At 38.4% G+C, this 20,927-nt stretch overlaps 1 protein-coding gene and 3 non-coding genes across 4 annotated transcripts in view; 3 read left to right on the top strand and 1 right to left on the bottom strand.

Annotated features, from left to right (window-relative positions):
• Positions 1–73: 73 nt before the first annotated feature.
• Positions 74–146, top strand: trnav-uac (transfer RNA valine (anticodon UAC)). The gene has a single exon. It is a non-coding gene; the product is annotated as a tRNA-Val (tRNA).
• A 2,937-nt stretch (positions 147–3,083) lies between these two features.
• Positions 3,084–3,155, bottom strand: trnaa-cgc (transfer RNA alanine (anticodon CGC)). The gene has a single exon. It is a non-coding gene; the product is annotated as a tRNA-Ala (tRNA).
• Positions 3,156–3,866: 711 nt separating this feature from the next.
• On the top strand, positions 3,867–3,948 carry trnas-uga (transfer RNA serine (anticodon UGA)). The gene has a single exon. It is a non-coding gene; the product is annotated as a tRNA-Ser (tRNA).
• An 11,042-nt stretch (positions 3,949–14,990) lies between these two features.
• The window catches only part of rap1gap2b (RAP1 GTPase activating protein 2b), a 119,975-nt gene continuing 114,038 nt past the window's right edge, over positions 14,991–20,927 (top strand). The window contains exon 1 of the mRNA XM_056446264.1: positions 14,991–15,103. Coding sequence (XP_056302239.1) covers positions 15,060–15,103 — 44 coding nt within the window. The 5' untranslated portion in view covers positions 14,991–15,059. The remainder of the gene's footprint in view (positions 15,104–20,927) is intronic.

The raw sequence follows: 20,927 nt of genomic DNA, 5'->3' as shown, positions 1-20,927 counted from the left end.
GAGGGTAATGAGCAGGTTCAGGTAGTATGGAGTGTGTCTTTATATTCAGAGTGGTGAAGCGAAGTAGTACACGGGTTCCATAGTGTAGCGGTTATCACGTCTGCTTTACACGCAGAAGGTCCTGGGTTCGAGCCCCAGTGGAACCATGATTTTTTTTTTTACCCGAATAAAAATGGATTCTTGGGGTTATTGGCTGCAATTGCGTAATTTTACAGATGCGTGTGTATGTGTGCTGCAACCAGATAATTTGCTCACCTTAATCGACAAGCCGCCTGCAGTGCCTTGTGCGCATTTGTCTATAAAGCCAGTTCTGTAATCAGCTACAAATGTCCTGCACGTGTGTTCAGCTTGATCAGCGTTTATAAAGCCATATGGTGCGTTTCAATCAGCACCCTTATTCACTAGTAAGTGCATTGATCAGATCGTCAGACGGTTTCAGGGCTGTCTCTAATCGCAAGTCATTACAGTGCACAGAAACGTTCGCGGCCTGGAAAAGTATGTACCTGAAAATCACAGTAGAAGTTCGGAAGCTAGAAATATGATTCACGTGACCAAAATCCTCAACCATAATGACAAACTAAAAACAATCCATTATTTATATTTTTAACACGATGAACGAACATAGGTTATGAAAAAATTAAACTTTAACATTTGTTTAAAATAAATATTGCTGGTATATGAAACCATCAAACTATTTAGCTTTCATGAACGTAGTTAAAATTAGTATATGGAAATTACTAGTTCTACTGTTGTTTATAAACTCCAGTATTGATGATGTACAATGAGGATGCATGCCCGTAGACAGCCTGGTGAAATGGGTGTTTTTTTTTTTTTTTAAAAAAGGACCCTTTTGCAGTTATATGCCACATTTATTATTTTAATTATCAGTTGTAAATATTGTTTTTCAATGACATTCTAAGCACTATTTTAACAGAATTAGCTTGTCGGGTGGTCATCATAACCACACTTTTTGATGTACCAAATATATTTCCTAAAGAGTTAGAATAAAGAAATATGAAAAAATGCTTACTTTTAAATTTATGACATCATATGTCATTAGAAATGAATTTAAATGTTTTAAATTAGAAAAACTGTGGCCTATTGTCATTTATTTGGCAAATAACAAACTGGCCATCACATTCAACTTTCCTCAGTCAGAATTTGGCCATGTACATAATCAAAATAATAAAAAACAACAACATAATAATAATAAGAGCTCTGCAATTTTTCTAGCCTCTCTTGTTAAGAAGTACATTTGTAAATTCATGGAAAACAACAATACTCAATATTATCAAATACATTTTAATATGGTCCACTTTTGGTGCTTCACACCCTTTTTTATTGGTAATTTTTTTGTTTCAAGAGTAAGCTCCAAAATTTTAAATAAAATTTATCTGTAAAATGTTTTTTTTCTATTTGAAAACAATACAGTAGGGAAAGAAGACGTCTCTTACGTCAGATTCTAAGCAGGGTATCTGCAGGGTCTTAAAAAGTCTTAAAATGTCTTCAATTTCAAAAAGAAATTTTAGGTCTTAAAAAGTCTTAAATCCTCTGAAATATTGTGTTGTAGGTCTTAAATCATTTTAAACGGGTCTTAATTTTCCTATGTCCATGTAAAGCTATACCAAGTGTTAAAAATCATTAGGATTTAGCCTTGTGTAAGTCTGAAATTTCATTCATTATGGTCTTAAAAAAGGCATTTAAAAGTCTTAAATTTGACTTGATGAAGCCTGTAGAAACCCTGTGTTTGTTTTCTTGCACAGCAGGATGTTGAAAAATAATCATTAGCATTGGCCAAAACTGATTAGCCTAAGTCTGAAGTGTCAGGATTCTTAAAGCCTTTTTTAATAGGTTATTGTCACTATTTATGATGGCATAGCAGTCAAAATTGGACAAATGAGATCAGGTATGGGACAAATTCTGTATGGGACCTTTGTTAGTGAGGGGTGGGTCTTCCCTGGCTATGGGCCTGGGATGTTCTGTTGTCATGTCATACTCAGTGTGTCCCAATGTGTAGTGAACCAAGCTTATCACTGTTCTCATCAGTGCCCGGATTCGTGCACATGACCTACTGATGAACCACCTCAGGAGCTTTAGGGTGCTGATTGAGATGCAGTCAGTTTTCTGTCGCATGCGATATCATCATGCGATAGTCAAATTGCACATAATAGCAGCTGCTTCTCGGTGAACTACGGCCTTTAGTTTAGTAAATGTTGCTTGTGTTAAACCTAAAAGCAGCTGCAAATACCACATATAATGTAGTTTTTACTTAAAACTCACTTCATAGCTTCAGTCGAGTGTTTGAAATTAGAAAAAAAGCATGCAGCTATTTTATAGTAACTTAGCGTTTTAATAAGCAGTGACAATGGCATTGCTTTGATATCAGTACATTTATAATATGTTTATTTATAATAATAACTCGGATAAACCATATGTTGTGATCAGGTTGTGATTGCCATGTGTTTATTAATCCTGTTGAATCAAACGAAAGCAGTTTAATCTTGTTTATCCTACGCTGTAAGGATTTCCCATAGTATTTCCTGGATTTCGTTGGGGCATATGTGATGAGAGAGCGCTTTCTGGCTTCGGGGGGATATTGATCACATCGCCGTACTTTACTCACGTGATGTGCAAGACTTTTGCTTAACCACAAATGGGATTTTATGTCGATTTATAATTCAGTCCTACAATCCAAGATGTTATTTTCTCTTCAATAGAATCTTGAGCATTATTTTTGTTAATATCACAGTGTTTGGTGATTTTTTTGCACAAACTTTGGTCTTTTTTAAAGTCTATGGGCAGATTACTATTGAAACGTATATAAAAATAAAGTTAAATAAATTCACTTATTGAAAAAAAAACAGTTGTGTAAAGATTAAATAAGAAACATGGGAAAAACATGCTTTTACTTAAAATCGAAAAAAATGAAAACAAATCTAAAGTTTTATTCAAATTTTCAGGTTGAAAAATAACTTTCAGTAAGACCTTTTTTTGAGGTATAAAATTTTTCAGGCTGGAGTAATATGGGTTTAATAAAGCACGCACATGACTTTTAGTGTGTGACTCTTGACTTTAAAAAAAAGTGGAGATGCCGGGGATTGAACCCGGGACCTCATACATGCGAAGCATGCGCTCTACCACTGAGCTACATCCCCACGTGACGTAGAAGTTGTGTGGGTTTACGAACATATACCATACAAAGCTTTCCTTGCACAAGCGGTACTTTTGCCTTTTCATGAATATTAGTTATTATTTTTCTTAATGATAATCATAATTATTATTTTAAATAATCTTTTAGAGAATAAAGAAAAATGTAACATTACAAAAATGTATCTTTGATTTTCATAAAGAAACCAATATAAGCAATGTGAAAATCCAAAGCAGGCATTTTAGTTTTTACTCACTCGATCTGCCTCAAACGGACTAAACAATAGCCTAATAAATTTTAGGTTATTAAACCTAATACATTTGAGGGAAAATGGCGGAGAAGATGAATATTACAGCATTTGAAAGGGCCAGCTTTGAAATCCCACCAGATTAAGCTTTCTTACGCTTCTCGTGTTCTCGTATTTCTTCGGCAGTTAGCTGGTCTAACGTTAAACATAGTCTAGAATTTAAAACAGCAAACATTATCGCACGTTACAAACCAAATGCAGGGGATTTCAAACGAATTTGCTATTTTGCACTGGGGTGACGGCGCCATCTAGTGGCTGTTGTTAGTCACAGACGTTTACATTTACAATGAAAATCAAAACCGATGGAAAAGTGTGTGGGCTTCTGTGGAGGGAACCATATTGATGTAACCCTTGATGGATTCTGGGATGGCATCTGACATTTTATACCATGCTACTGCGCTATTGCGGTGAGCTGCGATGGCCGAGTGGTTAAGGCGTTGGACTTGAAATCCAATGGGGTCTCCCCGCGCAGGTTCGAACCCTGCTCGCAGCGACATTGCGTCTTTTTCTAATTTCGTCAGATTTGGAAAACGAAATCTAAACACACAGGCTGTTCATTCCACTCTGGTGAGCCTTGAGTAGGCAGGATAGATGTAGATAAGCCAGAGAGTGAGTGAATGAATTTAATAGATAATTAATCCACGAGAAAGCCTATTAAAATGCGAATATTCTTTTATTGCAATTTGTTATTTTAATGGCTCAAAATACATCTGTACTGAATTAAATAAGGAATTATCTGCATTTGCAAGTATTGAATGGTCTTTAAATACTTTTCAGTGGTAGATTGTTTCAGTAAACTCTATGTTTAAAGCGCAATTAATACAGGAATAAAGTTCATTTTAAAGTCATATTCTAAAGTCATAATCGTTCCACACAAAAAGGGGGGGGGGGGGGGTTGTACATGCCTTATTTTAACATCCCAATGTTGACAGCTATGGGGTTTAATCCTGTCGTCTTGAATGGCATCTGAAAGCGTAGAGTTTTTCTATTTTCAGGAGAGGGCGCTAAAGTAATTCCTAAGCCCGGAACCAAATCACATCACTACCAGTCTTCTGTAATAATGCAGAGCTGACAGCGCCATAAACACTGAAATGTGATATTGATGCTGCTCTTTTTTTTTTTTTTTTTTTTTAGGATGACAACATTTCTACATTTGGTCAGATATTCTAAACACTCATTATTATTAACTAGAAGGAGAGGACCATTCAGTCAGAGTGGGTGGAACTTTTGAGCTGGCAGATTTTAATGACAAAAGTGAGCATATTATTTATGCAAATATTCAGTATTATTTGTATCATAAGAGTAAAAACTTTAATAGTTTGTTTATTTATTTATTCTTTTAAACACATTAAATCATGGGCGACGTAGTGGCGCAGTAGGTTGTGCTGTTGTCTCACAGCTGGTTCGAGTCTCGGCTGGGTCAGTTGTTTCTGTATGGAGTTTGCGTGTTCTCCCTGCGTCCGTGTGGGTTTCCTCTGGGTTCTCTGGTTTCCCCCACAGTCCAAAGACATGCGGTACAGGTGAATTGGGTAGGCTAAAATTGTCTGTAGTGAATGTGTGTGTGTGGCAGCTGGAAGGGCATCTGCTATGTAAAACATATGCTGGATAAGTTGGTGGTTCATTCCGTTGTGGCGACCCCAAATTATTAAAGGGACTAAAAGAAAATGAATGACGTTAAATACGTTTCAGTTATTTACTCGTTTGAATTCCTACAATTACAGAGATATTCATCTATGAAAAAAGTTTCTCTGGATTTACTAGATATGCGTTTAAGTAAAATTGCAATATTAATTGCATTTTTATAAAAATCTTAGAACATGTCTTAATTTCTAAAATGCTATGCTGTAGCGATCTTCAGTCACAGCAATATAAGTGTCAATAGTAGATGTTATCGATCTCACTTGAAGTTCGCTCGTAGGAGACACAGCAGGTGAGCATACAGACAGTTCATCTAGTAGATAGCTGATCCTCTGGTAAACACTACACAAGTGTAAGCATTCCTCTAGATCGTTGACCAGGATCAGAAAACATGTATTGGTCATCCCTTGATAAGTATACAAGCACACTGTTTATCAGAGTGATAGCAGATCTTCTAGTAAACATCATATAAGAATTCACTTCCCTTGATCAGTATGAAGGACTCGAAGACGCATAAGGAATATCCGTGAAAGAAGGGGAGAAGACGAAGGAGCGCAGATGAAGACAACAATTCAACTTCAATACCGGCCAACGGCTGAGAGGAGAAGGTGAGTTTGTATAGTGTCCTAGTTGATGGGGAACAGGTGCAAACCATTAGAAGGCAGGTGAGAGTTCACCGGATTGGATGGAGGTGGTTTGTGAAGGTGAGCGCTGATTGGGTGAGCAGGAACGAGCCAGGGATGTGACAGCTTTACTAATCAAAAATTGATATATTACTATAGCTCTAAATGACAACATTTCTATTTGAAATGTGGAAGAAACAGAATATTTAACAGAATAAAACTAAACTTAACCACATACATGATAAATCCAGGAAAACCGAGAATTCAACCGATGTATTTCTCAAATCTCATGTATTTTTTTCTCTATAATCACAAACCCAAATACATCATTTGCTATGAACATCCGCTTATTACGCAATGCACTTATTCTTGATCTCATTATTAATTCATACTTGAGTTCAATGGGTTGCAGGCTAAATTGCTTGAAAATGCTAAAGGACGCTAACAGATGAAAAGGTAAGATGTTGCAGTAAGATTCTCTCACATTACTGTTCAAATCTCTTTCACTTATGAGCCTGTTTCAGGCAGCCTTCTCTCATATTCTATATTCCAGCAGACAGAAGGCCCTGAGGGTCTCCAGAGAGAACAAGATTAAAAAAATATTGTGTAAAGGGTCAATAAATATGTAATGTGTGCATATATATAAATAATAAAAAAGGGACCCCCCTATAAAAGTTTAGGTGATTAAATGGATGTATTTTGAATACATTAACTATAATGTATTGTTGGGCTAATTCCAAAGTTATTTTTTTTGTATATCCTGTAGAGGGCGCTTAATGCATAAAAGAGGTTGAACAGAGCAGCTCGGGTCAGAGTTCATTAAAGACCGTCAGAGCTCGTATTGATTTGTTTCTTTACTTCTCTGCAGGTAAGAGAAATATGGTTTGTATAAACACTTAAAATGATGTTAAATGAGTCAGGATGGTTTCGTTACACATGTGAATGCAGATTTAAGCAGTCTTGTGCGATTAATTGGTTGTTTTGTGTGATTTTAGTGAACTAGCAATTAACTTGTGTAATCTGTTAACTAATGTGCAAATAAACATTGCAGTGTAAGCAAGCATATACACAAAACGAGTTTATTAGGGTGTTTGAAGAGTTTAAAATGTGAGTAATTGTAATTATAGGAAGAAATCGTCGTAAGATGTATGGATGTTAAAAGTAGCAGTGTTGAGCCAAAATGGCGGCAACAGTATGTGAGTTAGAGCCAAAATGGTGGCGGCCATGTGAAACAACGTGACACAAAAAGGCAGACTAGTTTAAAGAAATATTAGCAGTTTATTTCATGTTTTTGCTGTTATATGAATGTTCATGTTTTGTCATAATCTTTACATATGTGAACTAAATGGTTGAGTTAAAGAAGGAAGCATTTGTAACAGTAATGTGATTATTTATAATTATACAGTATTTAAAATGCCTGATAAAATGAACTGTACATATGCCATCGGATTACAAAAATACAAGAACTTTATTGTATAGATGGACATTGCAGTTACATAGAAATTATGGCAAGTTTATTGTTTACAATATGGTTATAACCAAAACCTGTTATGCTTTATTCAGTAAAAAAAATGGTTTTGTAATTCTTTTGAAGGAAGAATGCAGAGTTCATTAAAGACCGTCAGAGCTCGTATTGATTTGTTTCTTTACTTCTCTGCAGTTATACATTTCACTTACCCGTTTGGGTCTCTTCAGCCTGAGGCGGGTAACAACTTGGGGGCTCGTCCGGGATCAGCGCCACCTGGTGGTCAGGTGCTGATCAATTAAGAACCACAGTGGTTAAACATCACCCAATATCAGCGAGTTGAGTTGCAGACAGCAGCAGTCCAGTCATGGGTACTCTTCGAGAACTACGGCGGGAGATCGAGAGGCAGCTCCACCTTCTGGTTGGCTCTTCCAACTGCGAAGCACTCTTCAAGGTAGCTCAGTGTTGTGCTGAGGAGGAAGGAGTGATGATCCCAGGCATGGAGGCCACAGAAGAGGAACTCTACGACTTCGTTGTTGATTTCATGCGAGGAGAACAAATGCAGAGTCTAGAGGACCAAGGAATGGCTCGCTTGCTGACCCTTCATGACCTTGTTCTTGAGTTGACTGCTACAGATCAAGGTTCTGCTTCCAACATCGACGAAACTGAAGAGACTGTGGGACTATTGACCTCTGCATCAACATCAACAGCTGTCAGGGGGCAGGTAGCACCAACTACAGGTCTTACATCACATGTAGCAGCCGAACAAACTGTTCCACTATCTGGGGTATCAGAACAAATGACTGGGTTAATCAAATTCTCTGATGTTGCATCCTTTTTGCCACGTAGGGAGTTCAAAATTTATGGTGGCCAAATTTCTGATACAAATTCAGACGTGAGTTTTAACAGCATTTGTAAACAAATTGATGAAGGTATTGCAGAGAACTTCACAGAGTCAGAAATAATTCGAACAGTGTTAAAGGTAATCAGACCTGGTACATTCAAAGAGATGCTTATTACAAAAGATAGCCTTACAGTACCTGAGTTAAAGCGGTTCCTTAGAGCTCACCTGAGGGACAAAAGTAGCACTGAATTATTTCAGGAATTGAGTAATGCAAAACAACAGGAAAAAGAATCTCCTCAACAGTTTGTATATCGGTTGATGGGGCTTAAGCAGAGGGTGTTGTTTGCGTCAGAACAAACAGAATCTGAGTTTCAGTATGATCGTAAATTGGTCCAAGGTGTTTTCCTACACTCACTTTATCAGGGTCTGAATGAAAAATGCACATTTGTCCGGAGGGACATTAAAACAGTTATAGCAACACAAACAACTACAGATGATCAGATTTTGGAACTGATTACACAGTCTGTTAGTGAGGAAACAGAAAGGCAAAAACGAATAGGTCATACATATAAATCCAAGGTTACAGTTGCAAATGTCACACAGCAGGATGATGTAGATGGTAAATTGGCATCCCTGAGTCATGCAGAAGTTAAAGCCAATCGGGAGGCCATCCATGAGCTTTCTGCACAAGTATCTGCACTGACCAAGAGCCTAGAGAAAGTTATGTCCCTTCGCCCTGCTGTTCAACAGCAAGCTGATCTTGCCGCAGCAAATGTACAACCACCCTTAAAAGAAACAAAGGGAAAATGCAAGCAATGCATATCTCAAAATGTTGATGTGTGTACCCACTGTTTCCTATGTGGCCAAGCAGGGCACCGAGCTGTGGGCTGTCTCATGAAAAGTCGATCGTCAAAAGAGAGGAGGTCACTGGGAGGGGACCACCAGTGACCGAAAAAGATCTTGTGTCCCAACCTTTTTCTAATGCTTCTAGAGGTGAGAAACCTGTAACACAGAACACATTCAAAAGAGCTATTGTGGAGAAACGTGTTGCACAACTGATTGGTGGTCGCTGCATGATAACTTGCAATTTAAATGGGGTCAAGACTCAAATGCTTTTGGACAGTGGCGCCCAGGTCAGTATTGTTGGGCAGGCCTGGCTAAAGAAAACTTTGCCAAAAATTGAAATCCAACCCCTAGAGTCTTTATTAGCAGATAATCAGCTTTCTGTCACTGCAGCAAATGGGACAGATGTACCCTTTGATGGATGGGTTGAAGTTTTATTAGAAATCTCAAATGCAAAACAAAACAACATCACCATCCAAGTACCCCTTTTGGTGAGTCAGAAGTGCATGGATTGTCCCCTACTTGGATTCAATGTAATTGAAGAGATCATAAGAGAGAATAATGATTGTGTTAATAGCGTCAACCTCATTGACTTGCTTTCAGAGACCTTGCAGATGCAAAAAGACACAGCTGAAATCTTGGTTTCCACTGTGAATTCTAACCTCATCAAAGAATATACTGCAAGCACCAAAGTGAAGACTGGGAAGCTTAGAGTTATCATTCCGGCAGGTCAAATTCTAGAAGTGAGGTGTCGGGTAAAAGCAGGGCACAAGAGTGGAATCATGATGTTTGAACCAGCAGCAGAGAGTTGCCTCCCGGAGGGGCTGGAGTTGTTTCCAGCTATTGTAAATGTGCCCCCTTATGCCTCAAAGACAGTGAGAATACCAGTTCAAAATTTTACAAGTCATGATATTCACCTACCTCAGAGACTGGTGTTAGGTGGGATAGAATCCATCAGTGAACTGACACCAGTATGCCCGTCTTCCAGTGTTGAACAGTCAGATAATCAGATCAGCAGTGCACTTCTGTGTTCATCCCAAGTTCCATCAGTAGATGATGTCAGTAGCAAAGGAGAACATCAAAATCAGACAATGGATGGAAAATGGCACCCACCTGTTGACCTGGGACATCTCAATAAACAGCAACAAGATATGGTGAGAAAAATGTTGTTTGAGGAATCGGACGTGTTTGCTCGGGAGGAGGGAGATATTGGATGTATTCCTGATCTTCAGCTGAAAATTCGCCTAACTGATAACACACCAGTTCAAAGATGTTATAATGCAATCCCCAAACCCCTTTATAAAGAGGTCAAAGACTATGTGCAAAACCTATTGAATAGAGGATGGATTAGAAAGTCGTCATCTTCATATTCATCGCCTGTGGTATGCGTTCGAAAAAAAGACAACAGCTTGCGGTTGTGCGTTGATTTTCGAGACCTTAACCGTAAGACAATACCTGATCGACATCCTCTTCCGAGGATTCAAGATCTTTTAGACAGCTTAGGGGGAAATTCATGGTTTTCTATTTTGGATCAGGGGAGCGCATACCACCAGGGATTTGTGACCGAGGAGTCTCGACATGCCACTGCCTTCAACACTCCATGGGGACTATACGAGTGGGTTCGTATTCCTTTTGGACTAACGAATGCCCCAGCAGCATTTCAACGATGCATGGAAGGAGTGTTGGAGGGTATTCGAGATGAATGTTGTGCTCCTTACTTAGATGATGTGCTTTGTTTTTCAAAGTCGTTCAATGACCACATAGACAATCTCCGAAATGTGTTTCACCAAATGAGAGAACATGGAATTAAACTCCGTCCACAAAAATGTGAGCTGTTTAAAAGACAGGTGCGATACATAGGTCGTTTGGTATCAGGAGAGGGAATTCAAATAGATCCAGCAGATTTGGAAGCTGTCAGGGCCCTAAAGAGCAAAGAACCACGTACGGTGGGAGAAGTGCGTGCACTGCTTGGATTTCTAAGCTATTATAGGTCCTATATTCAAGATTTTTCTCGACTAGCAAAACCACTCTTTGAGCTTCTCCAAAGACCTCCTGAGACAAGTGAGCGTACACAAAACCCAAAGGTTCACAGTCGTTCTAGTGCAGTAAGATCAAAAGAAAAGGGACAGCTTCACTCCAGAACCCCAGTTGTTTGGACAGCAGAGCATGGGAATATTGTTTCCAAATTTGTAGATGTGTTGACGAGTCCGCCAGTGCTGGCTTACCCAAATTTTGACCTACCTTTTGTGTTACACACGGACGCTTCCAATGAAGGTCTGGGAGCTGTGCTTTATCAACATCAGGGCAACAAACTCCGTGTCATTGGGTATGGATCCCGCACTTTAACACCAGCGGAAAAGAACTATCATTTACACTCGGGTAAACTGGAATTTTTGGCACTTAAATGGGCCATCTGTGATAAGTTTAGAGACTATCTTTACTATGCTCCAACATTCACAGTTTACACCGACAACAATCCACTGACTTATGTTCTCAGCACAGCAAGGTTGAATGCGGTAGGGCAGCGCTGGGTGGGTGAGTTAGCGGATTTTCACTTTGACATCAAATACAGACCGGGAAGAACCAATGTTGATGCCGACACATTGTCAAGGCACCCTTTGAAACTGACAGACATCATGGAGGAACACATCAAAACATTATCACCTGAAACTGTGTCTGCTGTTTGGCAGGGTAGTAAAGCATCAACTGAAAGGGATGTACCTTGGATTGCTGCCTTAGAGCTTAACACTCCAAGTAAAGAAATGCTGTTCAATGAGGAAAGTTTCTCCACCGTCACCCCTGAAAAAGTTAAAGCAGCACAACGAGATGACCCAGCCATAGGTGAGGTTGTCAAGTTGAAGGAACAAGGCTGGACACCAAACTGGAAAGACAAGAATTCCATGAAAAAGGAAACAAGGAAACTACTTTATGAATGGATGAAGTTGGAGATGAGGGATGGAATTTTGTACAGGAAAGTGGGACAACACTGGCAGTTAGTTCTTCCTCTGCAGTTTAGAGCATTAGTGCTTAAAAAGTTGCACAATGAAATGGGACACGTAGGTGTTGAGAAAGTGCTTCATCTTGCACGTGAACGCTTCTATTGGCCTTCAATGAGGAAGGAGATTGAGGAATACATAACCACAAAGTGTGCCTGTATAAAACAAAAACATCCGCATGTCCATCAAAGAGCACCCATGGGTTCTATCACATCTAGTTCCCCATTTGAGTTGGTGAGTGTGGATTACTTGCATCTTGAACAAAGTAGGGGCGGTTATGAGTATATTCTCCTGCTGGTAGATCACTTTACACGCTTTGCACAGGCCTATCCAACAAAAAATAAGTCTGGCAAAACGGCTGCAGAGAAGATCTTCCAGGACTTCATTCCTCGGTTTGGGTATCCCGAGAAACTACACCACGACCAAGGGAAAGAGTTTGAGAATCACCTGTTTCAAAAGCTACAACAGCTGTCAGGAGTTGCCCACTCACGAACCACACCATATCACCCTCAGTGTAACCCTGTGGAGCGACTAAATCGTACAATTCTGCAAATGCTCAGGACTCTAGAGGAGGAGAAAAAGAGTAATTGGAAAGACTACTTGCCTCACGTTGTGCATGCCTATAATTGCACAAGGCACGAATCAACTGGTTACTCTCCATTCTTTCTCTTATATGGCAGATCACCAAGGTTGCCTGTTGACTTGCTGTTTAACCTGGAAAACAAAACAGAAAGCTCAAACCAACATACATTTGCAGAACAATGGGAAGACAGAATGAGACAAGCATATCAGATTGCAAAAGAAAATAGCCAAAGGTCTTCGGCAAAGGGCAAGAGATACTATGATCGAGCAGTAAGAGGTGCCATCCTTCAACCAGGCGACCGAGTGTTGGTCAGAAACCTCTCAGAGAGAGGTGGACCGGGAAAGTTACGTGCATACTGGGAGAAGGATGTTCATCGAGTTGTAGAGCGCATTGGCGATGGGCCGGTGTATAAGATCCAACCTGAAAATGGCTCGAAGACCCTTCGGGTGCTACATCGCAACCTCCTGCTGGCTGTCAATGACTTACCTTTGGAAGAATCAATTGCTAGAACAAAGGAGACAAAGAAAGTAAAACAAAGCAAACAGATGAGAAATCAACCAGAGGATGAATCTGAATCAGATACCTCTGATGAGGAGAGACATACTTACCGATATGATCTTCGTAAGAACATACCTTGCTACAAATTTGTGTCTATTCCAGAAAAAGAGAGAGAACCGGTAACTCAAATGGCCCAAAGTCATTCTCGTCTACGTCCGTCTGCAACTGAATTTTGTCCTGAGTCCTTGGAAAACCAGATTCAAGAGTTTGACCAGGAACAAGGAGAGACACAAATAATTGTTGAAAACCCATTGCCTGTGACACCAGGTAAAGATGATGAGGGGCTAAGAAATGAAGCAGAGAGAATCAGAAATGATGAAAGTGAAAGTAAAATGACTGAGGAAGGAAACGTGAGAAGGACACAAAGAGTGGGAAAACCACGCAAAATGTTAACATACGAAGCTCTTGGTAAACCATCTTATCAACCGTGGAGGGCTGAAGCGAACACACTTTGGTCGACACAGCAATACATGCCTCAAGAAAATACTTTTTACTACCAGAGTATGCCTACTCATCCTTGCTGTCATTGGAGTTATAATAGATTCTGAGGTTAGAAAAAAATAAGGAAGAAGAGATCAAAACAATATAATGGTTAAAGAGGTTATTTAGATGAACGGAGCCATCTAAGAAAATAGGGGAGAGTGTAAAGGGTCAATAAATATGTAATGTGTGCATATATATAAATAATAAAAAAGGGACCCCCCTATAAAAGTTTAGGTGATTAAATGGATGTATTTTGAATACATTAACTATAATGTATTGTTGGGCTAATTCCAAAGTTATTTTTTTTGTATATCCTGTAGAGGGCGCTTAATGCATAAAAGAGGTTGAACAGAGCAGCTCGGGTCAGAGTTCATTAAAGACCGTCAGAGCTCGTATTGATTTGTTTCTTTACTTCTCTGCAGGTAAGAGAAATATGGTTTGTATAAACACTTAAAATGATGTTAAATGAGTCAGGATGGTTTCGTTACACATGTGAATGCAGATTTAAGCAGTCTTGTGCGATTAATTGGTTGTTTTGTGTGATTTTAGTGAACTAGCAATTAACTTGTGTAATCTGTTAACTAATGTGCAAATAAACATTGCAGTGTAAGCAAGCATATACACAAAACGAGTTTATTAGGGTGTTTGAAGAGTTTAAAATGTGAGTAATTGTAATTATAGGAAGAAATCGTCGTAAGATGTATGGATGTTAAAAGTAGCAGTGTTGAGCCAAAATGGCGGCAACAGTATGTGAGTTAGAGCCAAAATGGTGGCGGCCATGTGAAACAACGTGACACAAAAAGGCAGACTAGTTTAAAGAAATATTAGCAGTTTATTTCATGTTTTTGCTGTTATATGAATGTTCATGTTTTGTCATAATCTTTACATATGTGAACTAAATGGTTGAGTTAAAGAAGGAAGCATTTGTAACAGTAATGTGATTATTTATAATTATACAGTATTTAAAATGCCTGATAAAATGAACTGTACATATGCCATCGGATTACAAAAATACAAGAACTTTATTGTATAGATGGACATTGCAGTTACATAGAAATTATGGCAAGTTTATTGTTTACAATATGGTTATAACCAAAACCTGTTATGCTTTATTCAGTAAAAAAAATGGTTTTGTAATTCTTTTGAAGGAAGAATGCAGAGTTCATTAAAGACCGTCAGAGCTCGTATTGATTTGTTTCTTTACTTCTCTGCAGTTATACATTTCACTTACCCGTTTGGGTCTCTTCAGCCTGAGGCGGGTAACAACTGCCGTCAGCCACCCCTCCTTCCTCCTCTTCCTCATCCTCCACCCTCTCTGCTGCTCAGAACATGTGTGGAGTTAAAGTGAGAGGGAGTGACACAGCAGGTGCAAGAACCCCAAACTGTCACACTCACATACATACACACACAAAGAGTGAGAAAGAGGGTGGAGAATGAAATCATTTCAGAAAGAGAGAGAGAGAGAGATGAGACACTGAGGAAACAGAAAGAGTGATTGTGAGATACTGAAGAGGACGAGAGCAGGCAGACAGTGAAGACCAATTGGAGTTTGAGGAGAATAAAGAGGGATCATGCTGAGGAGGAAGAGGAGCGTGTCTTTCGGTGGATTTGGATGGTACGTTGCTCATGTGGAACAGCATCAGCTGTCAGCTGTGTGGAAATGTCTGCCAGATGCCCTGTGTGAAAGAGGTGCTCGCTGGTGTTTATTTATGCTCATCGGCGTGCTTGCATGTGCCATTTTTTTAATCTGCATTTATTTACGCTCTCACTTTGATTTATAAGGCTGGGTGTGCTGGGATTTACTGCTGAGAATAGCATATATTGACTTGTATTAGTTCAGTGATATTGGAAACGCAAGGGCGAGGATATTAGGAGTGTTGTAATAGTTGATAGTTATGTGTGTATATATATGCAGATGTGTTTGAGGGCATTCATTCAAGTTCTCATTTAAGTATTGCTCACTCATACGGGACCAGGACTTTTCAAAAGTTGCAACAGAGAAGATTTCTCAAATGGTACCACAGTTGAATATGAGAGGGCGTTTTATAGTGAGTAGTAAATATATTTTCAGCATGGAAATGAAGAAATTGATCTAGGCTTACTGGTTAAAAACCTGTTTTTAGACTAACAATCTGCTTTTTTAACATAAAATATCCAATAATTAGCTCTTCATGATCTCATTTTCTCGATTTTGATTTTTTAAAAGTTTTTAAATCAAGATTATTTGACAATTTTCTTGTTTTTAACAAGAAAAATTTATTTCAGTCTTTTGTTTGTTTCTATGACACATGCTATTATGCAATTAAGTGCTCCATTTTGTAAAAAATGGTTCTATATTTCTATACTTGTTGGTGTTATTCTTTTTTTTCAATGTTTGCATTCACAATTGTCATCTTTCATTCATTCATTCATTTTCTTTTCGGCTTTATTAATCTGGGGTCACCACAGCGGAATGAACCGCCAACTTATTATGTTTTATGCAGTGGATGCCCTTCCAGCTGCAACCCATCACTGGGAAACATCCATACACACTCATTCACACACACACTATGGACAATTTTAACTTACCCAATTCACCTATACCACATGTTTTTGGACTTGTGGGGGAAACCGGAGCACCTGGAGGAAACCCACACGAACACGGGGAGAACATGCAAACTCCACATAGAAACATCAACTGACCCAGCGACCTTCTTGCTGTGAGGCGAACGGGACACTCACTGTGCCACCATGCAGCCCTAATTGCCATCTTTTTCCCAGAGAAATGTTTATTGACCACATTAAAATCTGATATTTATGTGTCAGCAGCTTAAATACTGTACATAGGTTACTAATAGACTATTAATAGACTTTAATATACTATTAAAGACTAGTAAAGGTTAAAAAAGTTGTTAATTTAGCAGCTTTTTACCATTTTGTTGCCGTTTTTGTTCTGTTCATGCAATAAAAATTAATAGGGTCCAAGTTCTGATTGATTACACCATTCAGAGTCACTGAACTTTCTGATTAAGATGCTGATTATTTTCCAAAATGTCAAATCGAAGTGGTTGTAGACGCATTGGAGTGGACATTAGCATGATTTCTCACTGTTGTCCTGCTTGAGAGCGTTTCACATTTACTTTCTCACTTCCCTCCTGAAACCTAGATCTCACACATGTTGGGTAAGTGTGGGGTTGAATAGTTCAAGTGTGGGTCTGTGATTATGTTTGGAAGGTGAATGTTAATCATTCTGAGCTGTTTTTCTCTGATTGTGTGTGTGTGTGTGTGTGTGTGTGTGTCCCACCACACTAGCAAACACTGAATATGGAGGAGATGGTTATGAGAGGTCAGAGCAAGTGAATGCTTTATTTATGAAGTTACAATTTCAGCTCTCCGCTGAGGCTTTTACAGCTTTCAGCACTCTTGTTTTACTTTCTCTCTCGCTTCTCTATATAATCCCATCCATCTCTACTTTATAGTTTCCTTTCAAGGCTATTTTGAAAACTTTTTCATGCCATTTAGCCATTTTGAGTGTGACAAACAGGATTGAGTTGTTAGGCTTGGGTTTACACTTAAACTTTGGTTAATGTGTAATTTTACTACAGGGTTAACCATATTTACCCTTAGCGTTAGCCTGAGGGTCTATACTTGGTTTTTGGTTCACCACTAGTTTGATGGCGGTTTTTGTGAGGTTATGTTTTTAACATAACCTTTAAACAAAATTAACTATAGATTTAATGTAGTAAAGGTGTAATAACGCTATACATTAAGTGTATTAGTTGGGTGTTATGTATGTTTGTTTGCTTTAGTTATTGGTAGGCCCACACGGAATTTGCGCGCGCAGAAATCTGCATACCTCCGCAGATTTTTAGCCCATCATTGAGTCTATTTATTTACTTGTGTAAATGTGTGTACATTTATATTTATTCAGTTTTTACAATAATTGTAACAGTAATATTGACTAATATGTAAGTGTTCACAGGATTTATCTACAATACAGTTTTTAAAGTAATATTTTCTGTCTTTTAGTAGATATATTATATGATATACTTAATTAGTTTACCAAATAAGTGGATCTAGATGAATTTGCATTGTAAATATTAAATAAAAGTTAAAAAGATTTTATTTTTTTATTTCAAGTATTTATTTTTAGTTATGATACTCCCAAATTAGGATTTTTTTTTTTACAAAATTCTACGCAGAAATAGCAAAAAATGTCTGCAGATCCTGTCTGGCCCTAGTTATTGGTAACGATTAACAAATTCGTCAGTATTGAGAATTGCATTGTCATTTAGAAAAATATTTGTTGCCTAAAATGACTTGATTTTGTCATGGCTTTTTGCAAAACTTCACATTATTTGCTTAGATTGTAGTGTTTTGCAGTGAAAACACACTACAATCTCATAATTAAAAATAAAAAATAATAAAAAATTATATATTCATGATTGTGAAGCGCTTTGGGTGAATGGCCATACACGATAAATGCGCTATATAAATACACACATTACATATTTGTAGTAAAACCATGGTTAATTTTCATGGTAGGATCAACACATTCATGTGTTGAGTTAAGCATAAGCAAAATGACTTATTAGGGATAGAGTTGCGTTTAAACCTGATATGAAAGTTAAATTTAGACTTTGTGTTGGGCTGAAGATTATCTTTATTTAATTTTTTGCATTAAAAAAGATTCATTTTGAAATTTTATCTATAACCTAGACCTATTTGGCTTTAAATTAGTTTGTAAAAGGCTTACGGACTGTTTCACAATCAGGGCCTAACCTAAGCCAGGACAAGGCCTTCACCAACCCTATTTTTGTATAGTTTTTCCCCCCGTTTGCAGTAGTGGAAAGAGAAAAATCACACTTAAGTTAACGTACCATTACTTGCCCAAAAATGTAGTGCAAGTGGAGTAAAAGTATCTGTTGTAAATATTACTCAAAATATGAGTAAAAAGTAGCCCTTTTGAAAGTACTTGTGATTAGTGAGTAGTGAGTATTATGATGTAAAAAGCTGATGTGTGTACATGCAGTACATTCTGTAGTGCATTTAGTAATCTTCCTATATTTGTTCGTTCGTTCCTTCCAACCTTCCTTCATTAATTTGTTTAGTTCATTCCTTCCTTCATTCATTCAGATTTTTGTTATTTCCTTTATTAGGTCCTTTGTTCAGTCATTTATTCATTCATTCGTTCATTGGTTTGTTCCTTCTTTCATTAGTTTGTTCAGTCCTTCCTTCATTCATTTGGTCCTTTCTTCATTCCTCCCTTCATTCGTTCGCTCATATTTTCATATTTTGTTCATTCCTTCATTTGGTCCTTTGTTCATTAATTTATTTGTTCATTCGTTTATTCCTTCCTTTCCTTAGTTCCTTCATTCGGTCCTTCCTTCACTCAGCCCTTCCTTCCATTCTTAATTTGTTCCATTTAATGACTGTTTAAGGCTGTTTAGGGATTTCAGTCATCATACAGTTGACATCCTTTATCTTCTCATCAGTGACATGCAGTCTATAAACAGTCTCTGGGTCATTGCGTGTAAAGATTTTGGACACCTTCTATTACATTTTTAATGCTTACAAATGATTTGCTGCATTTATTAAGCGCCCATGTCTTAAGGTAGTTCAGTACGATGCGATTTACTTCCTATGTGTGATTTGATTGGACAGGAATCACATGACTGATTTTTCTACTTTACCCAATCACCATAGACAAGAAAGAAATAAAGTAGTGAAGGAAAATAGTGGAGTAAAAGTACTGATACAGCACTAAAAATGTACTCAAGGGAAAGTAAAAGTGCACATTTTTAAAACTACCTAGTAAATTACAATTCCTGAGAAAAACTACTCAATTACAGTAAGTGGAGTATTTGTAATTTGTCCCTTTACATCACTGCCCATCTGAATATGTTGACTACAAAAGTAACCATTTCACTCCAAACCTTGTGAAAATCAATTTGATATCAAGTCATTTCATATGCTGTGCAAATTTGCTAGTTCTGTAAACAAATGAGAATTTCATGCAGTGGCTCATGTCTGCTTTTTACTGTGGGAAATTCAGTTGCATGTGCACACAATCACACACGCACACACACACACATGTCCACACCCTTCCTCTCTCAGAATCACCCACATCCCCACCACACCCAATCACCATCACACCACACGCTTAATAGTGACACCTCAACAGCTACCTCACACAAACAAATGGTCTCACATGCACTCACACACACTGACAACTGATATATTTAATCAGATTTTTACACCTTTAAGTTCTGAAAGCTCTCTCACAGTTGTGAACTGTGAGAGGATGAATTGTCTGCTCTGCTTCACAGCACCAGAAAGATACCATGCTCATGCAGCTGTGTTTTCCATCTGTAATCCTCTCAGTTCTTGGTATTCATTTATATCTGAGACTGATGCACTAAAATATCTCTTTTCATATTCCATGTATATTTGAACCCAATAGGTGCTGCTCTTGAGGCATTATCCAAACTATGTTGTTGGCTACTACACTGTAAAAAAAATCTGGGTTCCACACAATTCTTTCATGTTGTCTCAACACAAACCGATTAAGGTAACTTAATTGTTTTTTCAAAGTTAAGAGGATTGAACAAACAGCAAAAATAATTTTTTGAGTGTACAAGTCTACACTCACTGGCCCCTTTATTAGGTACACCTTACTAGTACCGGGTTGGACCCCATTTTGCCTTCAGATCTGCCTTAATCCTTTGTGGCAAAGATTCAACAAGGTACTGGAAATATTCCTCAGAGATTTTGGTCCATATTGACATGATTTATTAAAATGATATCATCACATAGTTGCCGCAGATTTGTCGCCTACACATCCTTGATGCGAATCTCCCATTACACCACATCTGGTGGAGATCTGGTGACTGTGGAGGCCATTTGAGTACAGTGAACTCATTGTCATGTTCAAGAAACCAGTCTGAGATGATTCGCGCTTTATGAAATGGTATGTTATCCTGCTGGAAGTAGCCATCAGAAGATGGGTACACAGTGGTCATAAAGGGATAGACATGGTCAGCAACAATACTCAGGTAGGCTGTGGCGTTGACACGATGCTCAATTGGTACTAATGGGCCCAATGTGTGCCAAGAACATATCCCAACACCCAGGGCCGGCGCGTCCATAGAGGCGACCTAGCCGGCCGCCTAGGGCGGCATAATAGTGAGGGCGGAAAACGCGGCCCCCAGCTTGCTTCGGCCCTGCCGACACCATTACACCAACATGACCAGCCTTAACCGTTGATATAAGGCAGGATGGATCTGTGCTTTCATATTGTTGACGCCAAATTCTGACCCTAACGTCCTAATGTGGCAGCAAAAATTGAGACTCATCAGACCAGGCAATATTTTTCCAATCTTCTATTGTCCAATTTTGATGAGCCTGTGTGAATTGTAGCATCAGTTTCCTGTTTTTATCTGACAGGAGTGGCACCTGCT

Source organism: Danio aesculapii, chromosome 21 (genome assembly GCF_903798145.1).
Source record: "Danio aesculapii chromosome 21, fDanAes4.1, whole genome shotgun sequence".
NCBI lineage: Eukaryota > Metazoa > Chordata > Actinopteri > Cypriniformes > Danionidae > Danio > Danio aesculapii.
This window is presented reverse-complemented; position numbering and strand designations above follow the sequence as displayed.